The 6,825-nt window shown below is 47.7% G+C and overlaps 1 protein-coding gene across 1 annotated transcript; it reads right to left on the bottom strand.

Moving 5' to 3' along the window:
• Positions 1–11: 11 nt before the first annotated feature.
• ATF5 (activating transcription factor 5) lies at positions 12–6,511 on the bottom strand. Its single transcript, XM_083582233.1, has 4 exons — positions 6,168–6,511; positions 3,703–3,831; positions 2,324–2,602; positions 12–1,164 (listed from the first exon to the last, which is right to left on the bottom strand). The coding sequence occupies exons 3-4, from the start codon at positions 2,499–2,501 to the stop codon at positions 521–523; spliced, it is 822 nt and encodes a 273-aa protein (XP_083438359.1). The 5' UTR covers positions 2,502–2,602; positions 3,703–3,831; positions 6,168–6,511; the 3' UTR covers positions 12–520.
• Positions 6,512–6,825: the final 314 nt, after the last annotated feature.

Genomic DNA, 6,825 nt, shown 5'->3' with positions numbered 1-6,825 from the left:
GACTCATGGCAGGTGTTCAAAACAAGTGTTTATTGGTGCATAGTTGAGAAAAGGTGCAAGAAAGTAGTGCTATATAGTGTACATACGAAAAAGCCATCTCACAGCCTTGAGACTGTTGTCTGTTTCCTGATTTGGGGGACAAGTAAGGATGGGGAAGGAGAAAGAGAGAGAAAGAGAGGTACTATCCTGTCACAGCCTACCCCAAAAAACCTGAGACGATTTCCAAAACTAGCTCATCTTGGACCTTTACACATCAGCAATCCTCATTTCCTCCAAATGTAATCCATTCTCCCCCTGATTTGTGCAGAGTTCAGTAGCCCCACAACTCTGAATCTGTCTTGTATAGTTCGTCTACGTGGCCCTAACCTCTGAAGTGCCCTGCAGGCTCCTAATTCCCAACACATCCCAAACTTTATTCCTACATGCTTGATCTGTTCTTTACTTCCGGTACCCCCATGGTTTCTCCTTGAGGCTATTATTTGGGGAAGTGGAGAGAGAATTGATACACAGCTCCCTGCCTTTAGGGGGAGGTGCGCTGGCGCTGACTTCGTGCCTTGTAGACTTCAATGAGAAGGTCTTTTACATACTGGATTTCTCTCTCAATGGATTCTGCTTTCTCGCGCAGCTCACGATTGCGTGCCTCCAGGGCCTGGCACTCATCCCCCAGTGCCTCATGTTCAGCCCGCTTGCGCTGACGGTACCGCAAGGCTGCTGTCTTGTTCTGGTCTCGCTTCTTCTGGCGCCGGTCCCCCTTGGGTGCTAGGGCAGATGACCGTTGTAATGGGGCATGGACATCACTGCCCTGCAGGGGGAGCTCAGCAGGCACTTCTCCGCCATAGATCTCCAGCAATTCTAAGCAGCTTGAATCCAAGGTCTGCAGGGGAGCAGGTGCAGGGTGGTGGTCGAGGGGTTGAAAACCATCACCAAAGGGGAAGTGGAAGTTCCCATCAGAGGGAGGGGTGCTGGGTGCTACCTGGTCTGGTGAGAGTGACTCCTCCAAGAAATAATCCTCCATCTGCTCCAACTCTTTCTTGAGCAGTGAGGCCATGGCCTCCAGGTCCGGAGCAGGAGGGGAGGGCAGTGAGAGTGGCGAGGGCTCCCCTGACACACTCAGGAGCGTGGCCAGGTCTGTGCGCTCCGTCATCCAGTCTGAGAAGCCATCGCCTACAAACAAGCAGGAAGAAAGTCAGCTGTAGACAGGCAAGTATGAATCTACAAGACTCTGCTAGAAAGCTGACCCCATCAACTTCTACACATGAGAGTGGACAAACTGGGAGCCAAGAGCTCTTGCACATTAGGCAGTTGGTACATATGGGATGTTCTGGAGACAGCCACACGTCAGAATAAGCACAGGAAGGAGTGGGTCAAAATATGGAGCAATCAGAAGCCACATATGGGAAAGGGTAGGAGGAAAGTGTAAAAGAAATTAAAAGACTCAAATTGAAGCCTTCTCCAGTCCTTTTATTGGTTGTAAAACAGCTATTCACCTTTTAGCTTTCAAGCTGTCCAGTATAATTGTGAGTCTTGAGTCTTTTTAAAAAAATAATTGAATACTGTGTAAGGGATATCAAGAGGATAATATTCAAGAGGAATAATAGGTTCATGGGGGGGGGGCAATGCTAACCCTTGATGGAGTAGCATAGCCACCACTGCTTTCACGGTCCTCCTTCTTAAGATGGGAAGGGAGTATGGAAGAATACATTTTCACAAGCTGGAGCAGCAAAGAGGCCTGGATCAGGTCTGTCGCTGTCGTACGATAGCAGGCTTCTCTGGCCTATACTCACCCCCTCCATGAAATGCCCCAGTGGTAGCTCCCACACGGCTGCTGTTGGGGGAAGGCCATCACAAATGGGGCTGGAGCCATAGCTCAGTGGTAGAGCATTGCTTTGCACGCCCAAGGTCCCAATTTCAATTTGTAGGCATCTCCAGATAGGGCTGAGAATTTCATCTAAAACTCTGGAGAGCTGATGACAACCCCGACCTACACAGCCAATGATCTGACTCAATATAAGGAAGCTTCCTGTGTTAATGGCAGAGACCATCCAGGCAGACACCTCCACCCATCAAAACCCTCTCCAGCACAGAGGGTCATCAGATGGGATTGCTCTGTCCACTCTCAAATGTATCTGATTTGCTGATACTTTGGTGTTTCCCAATGCTGTAGCAGTTTGATGAGCAATGCTTAGAAGAACTACAATCCATGCCAATGCTAGTTTCTCAATGACCTTCAGGGAAAAGATCCTCCTTTCCTGCTGCACCTGGAGCAATTCCCCACAGCCCTCAGACTCCAGCTTATGGTTCCTCCCCTGCTCAACCTACTCACCTGTCAGCAATGGGCGCTCCATGCTGAGGGCAAAGCCCTCATCCACAGGTCCGGCAAGCAGCTCGCAATGACCGGCGTGGGGCAGCCGGTGCTTGAGCAGCTCCGGCCTGCAGGACATGGTGCTAGCTGGGAGCATGGTCAGGTCCAGGTCCAGGGTCAGTGCCGCCAGCAGGGACATCGTAGCAATGGTAATTCAGGGTCGACACAGGATTGGGATGCAGCACGCAAGGAGTAGCTCGGCTCCTGCAGGCAGGGATAGTGGTGGTGGCAAAAAGGGACCTGGAGGAGGAGGAGGAAAATACAGGTCAGAAATGCAAACAGTTTACCATTTTGGTAGAGGACCGAAGAAAAGGCCAGATCCCTTCCTACTCCATACCAGGCTCAGCTTACCCATCTCAAACTGGAACTTTAACTTTTTTGTTCTGCTAGAGGATTTAAGTGATATCAGAGCAGACAACAGGACTTGCAAAGCAGGCCTTCGTGTGTTGTTAGGCGGTTAGCTGTGGCCTGGACCACTTCCCACATCCAATCCTACAACCTTCCTAGCTTCTGTCTCCCCTCCCCCCACATCAAGAGTTATCCAGATGGACACGGCATGTGTATGTTACACAATTCCTGCCAGCATAGCCTTTGGGAGAAGTGTTTCATGATTCCGACCATGTGGCATCCACAGTACAAGCTCTGGACCATTTGACTGCTGGTTTTGGGTGTCATGAAAGGGCAGCATATGGTAGATCCCATTGATTATCACTGTATTTTGACTGTCAGGGATAGAACAGGCATTTGTGAGACTTTCCGTCTTGGGTGCCAAAATAACCTGGCCGCAAAACAACATCAAAAAAAAGCTTGGGCCAGCCCTATAGAAGAACCTTGGAACAGTGGAAAATCTCCCGAGAGGTTTAGCATGGGCAGGGATAGACAAGTCGCGCTCCCCCCCCCCCCCACCATCTGCCTTATGCGCTGGGAGGGGAAGAGGGCGGGAACATGTCATCGCGCACCTGCTTCTCCGGTGAGGTTTGGCATGACGCACCTGCTCCCTTCCCTAGAGAGCCCAGAAGTGCAACCCTCTCGAGCCCCGAGAACAGAGGGCGCCGATTTCTCTATGCGTTTTTTCTGTGTGGGGGGGGGAGGGGGGTCGTGCTGTTCTACAGCAATACAGAGGACTATGTGGGCGTTAGGAAAACCTCGAGGTCTAGCAACACGCCCCCACCCATTGCGTTTCGGTCTGTATCCTCAAAGCCCCCCGGGATTGCAAAAAGAGATACAGGGAGGGAGAAAGGGGAAAAGGGACCCGACCGCACCAAGAGGCAGCTCGATCCCCGACCCGCTTTTCCTAAAGATGGGTTCTGCCAGCGGAAACCCCCAAAAGATCTACTCACTCCATTATGCTTGTTTCGTTGCAGCGTGCAATACACGCTTGTTCGCTTCAAGATCCGCGCAGCTCTAGAAAGCCATGTCCTCGATCTCGCCCACGCGTCGCTGCTCTCCGTCTGAATCCTTTGTTGTATCTGTGTCGAGAAAGGAATGAGTCATAGCGGGGTGGAGTCTTCCTATATATCGCTCCAGCCGCCCAAGCCGCAGCGCCCGCTCGTCGCGTATCCATCCACCGGCCCTTTCCCTTGACATTGCGCATGCTCCTTTTGGAACGGGATTGTAATCTGTTTATCCTTCCTTGAAACATATTCTTTCTTCCACGTTAGGAAACGCGCGGTTAGTTCGTAGCTAATTCTAATGAAGGTGTTTCAGTGCTGTACTTCCCGAGGAATGCAGAGCTGAGCTGCGGTTAGTTGAGCGAGATGCATGTACTCTGCACATGCTCAAAGGCAGCCTTGTAATCTAAGAACACCTGTTCAGAGGGTGAGTCCTGAAAGCGAGGTTGCTGGCTAATGCTTTCTGTACTCGAATTAAGTTATGGCATTACAGGTGCAGAGTGCCCTGGCTCAGTTTAGCTGGAGCCATGCCTGGTAGGACATGAGCAAGTAAATCATACTTGACATATACTGTACCCAGCCATACTTTTGCTAATGCACAGCAGCTCTCGAGTTGAACGTGTGTTTTCCATGGAGGAATAAAAAACAGAAAGGTGACCTACAACCCAGATCAATTTTCTCTTCTGGTTCTTTGAACTTTCTTTGCTAGCAAGAAGAATTGAAGAAAAGGTGGGAGAGGAGGGAGGAGTCATGGTGAAGACCCTCTGCTGCTAAGTCATTGATGGGACTCCATTGCTGCTTCTACTTCTGCATGCAGTTTTCAAGTGATTTCTGATCTTTGCCTGTTCCCAACAACTTTATGCCTTAGGTCCTTCATGTTCCTATTGTGTGATCTAAGAGGCTGAGATCACAAAGCATCGTGTGATAGGATAATGAAACATGAAAAGGATCCAATCTAGATCAAATATTTGCTCTAAGTGGGTGGGTGAGTTATTTCCCACTGATATAGACTGCCACATGCTTCCATCACAATCACACAAATAATGTGTGCTCCTTGTTTCAAATGATAATATTTGACTATTGGGTCTTAGATGTGGCATCTTTCTCTGACAACACTAGCTGGTGTGAGCAGTGTGATTTGCACAGTTGAAAATAGTGGAGGTTGCCAAGCTCGGCCGTCTTCCACTGCAAACAAAACAGTAGCCCAAGTGGGTCTTTCCCAACTCAACAAATGTCAGTCCCTCTCGTCCCTCTGATTCACAGGGAAAGCACCAAAAAGTCTCCACACAGTAGTGCGCAAGATTTTAAGATGCACCTTCAAACACCCATCCCAAAGAATCCTGGGTAACATGAAAGCTTGCACATTTGCTTCTTGATTCTCAAAAAGCTGGTGTATAACTCTCATTGGAATATACTTCTTTTTAACCATCTAACATAGATATTAAACCCCTGGCCCATCTCTTTTCTATACAGTATTTAGCACTCAAGTGGTTAAAGAAGATTTTAAGCAGTAACAATAGCCCTCTCCTCTGCCCCCAAATTGAAAATGAGATCATCACAAGCCGGTCTTTGGCTTGAATGTTTATGTCAGCCTACAGTGTCCACATGTTAGCAAGAACTAGATGGTACGGTATTTCAGAACTATTTTACCAGTGCAGAGAGCAGAACACACACTGCAAAGGCAGCCGCGATACGGCACATTGCACTAGGGTTGCATCAGCTGTGGGTGTACCAGGATAAAGAAGGGGAATTCTCAGTTGCTTCTCATTGGCTACTGGACAGGCAACTGCGGCATCAAGATTAGCTTCAGGAACTGTCCATCTAACAGGAGGCCAGCTACTCAGGCCCGCCTCCTGCAACGGCCTGCTGAGGTTGTCACAAATGTTTCCCACATATGTTGAAGTGGTTTTTTTATTAGGTCCCTGAAAGCAAGCAAGCTTTTGCATTGCACAGATCTCCTATCAGGCAACAACTGTGAAGGCTGTTGTTACTATGTTGGTGCTAGTCAGGATAAGAGCTACAAAGAATATAGGAATCGCAGAAGTATCACCATGGTTTTAGGGAGAGAATTTAAAGCTTATTCTAGCAGAGGAGTGCATCACTTCGGGTTTGTCATATACTGCTGGCCATGGTACTGCCATCTGCTTCTGAAATCAGTCCCACTCAGAAAGGTTAAAAGTCCATCTGTATTGACCTGAGATGAGCAACAGAATGTAGATTTCTGAATGTGGAATCTGCATGTCAAGAGGGAAAATAAAAAAAATGAAACCCTTGCTATTTGTACTGTGCGGTTTTAAAAATCAGATTCTTCTGATTTATTTTTTTTGTAGTGAATTAGGATGAAGGTTATCCCTTGAAATCGGGTCTTTTTTCACTGCCATCATGCTAAATTTTTTAATGTGTGGGATTCTTACCTCTTTACTCCTGATCGAGCTAATAACATTCACATCTTCCCTCCATTTATTCTTGAATTCAGTTATTTCTTTCCTGTTACCCTTGCCTCTGTCTTTCCTTTGTCATCGTGGCAATAGAGTTTGGATAGAAATGCTGCTTCAGGCACTGAAGGAGAGAGTCGTTGTCAAAGGACTTGTAATTATTGAAGAACATTGAACAGAGATTTTATCTTATTGGCCAATGCTTCCCATAACATGGTAATAAAAACTGTCAGTTCCGAGACAATAATAATCTGGAAAGTCCCTATTATCCGCCTCCTCCTTTTCTCTCTCTGTTCTGACTAACCTCTCTTCCTGAACTGGCTCCAACTGCCATGGAATGCTTCTGTCCATCATGAGTGACATTCCAAACGACTCCATCAGCAAAATTTGGATAATAAGCTCCTTGGGGCAGGGAGCAGTCTTTTTTTGCTTAGATTATTATGTTAAGATCTGTGGGATGGATGAAGGAAAAAATGCTGAGCTTGAATCCTGGCAAGAAATCCTGGCACTGTAAGTAGTTCCTGTGTCAGAGAAACTGGCCCATTGTCTGCCCTGGGCCGATGGAGGAGGAGGAGCACATTTTGTTTGGGTGTGCACCCAGGAATTATTTATGCATTTATTTATTTATTCATTCATT

Source organism: Podarcis filfolensis (assembly GCF_964270895.1).
Source record: "Podarcis filfolensis genome assembly, chromosome: 13".
Classification (NCBI taxonomy): Eukaryota; Metazoa; Chordata; class Lepidosauria; order Squamata; family Lacertidae; genus Podarcis; species Podarcis filfolensis.
The sequence above is the reverse complement of the archived record's forward strand: the minus strand, read 5'-3'. Positions and strand labels throughout refer to the sequence as shown.

Excerpts from the sequence above, each read along its gene's own strand:
- ATF5 (XM_083582233.1), bottom strand. The coding sequence starts at position 2,501 with ATGTCCCTGCTGGCGGCACTGACCCTGGACCTGGACCTGACCATGCTC. Across the intron at positions 1,165-2,323 it reads GGAGCGCCCATTGCTGACAG|GCGATGGCTTCTCAGACTGG; the intron begins GTGAGTAGGTTG and ends GCTTGTTTGTAG.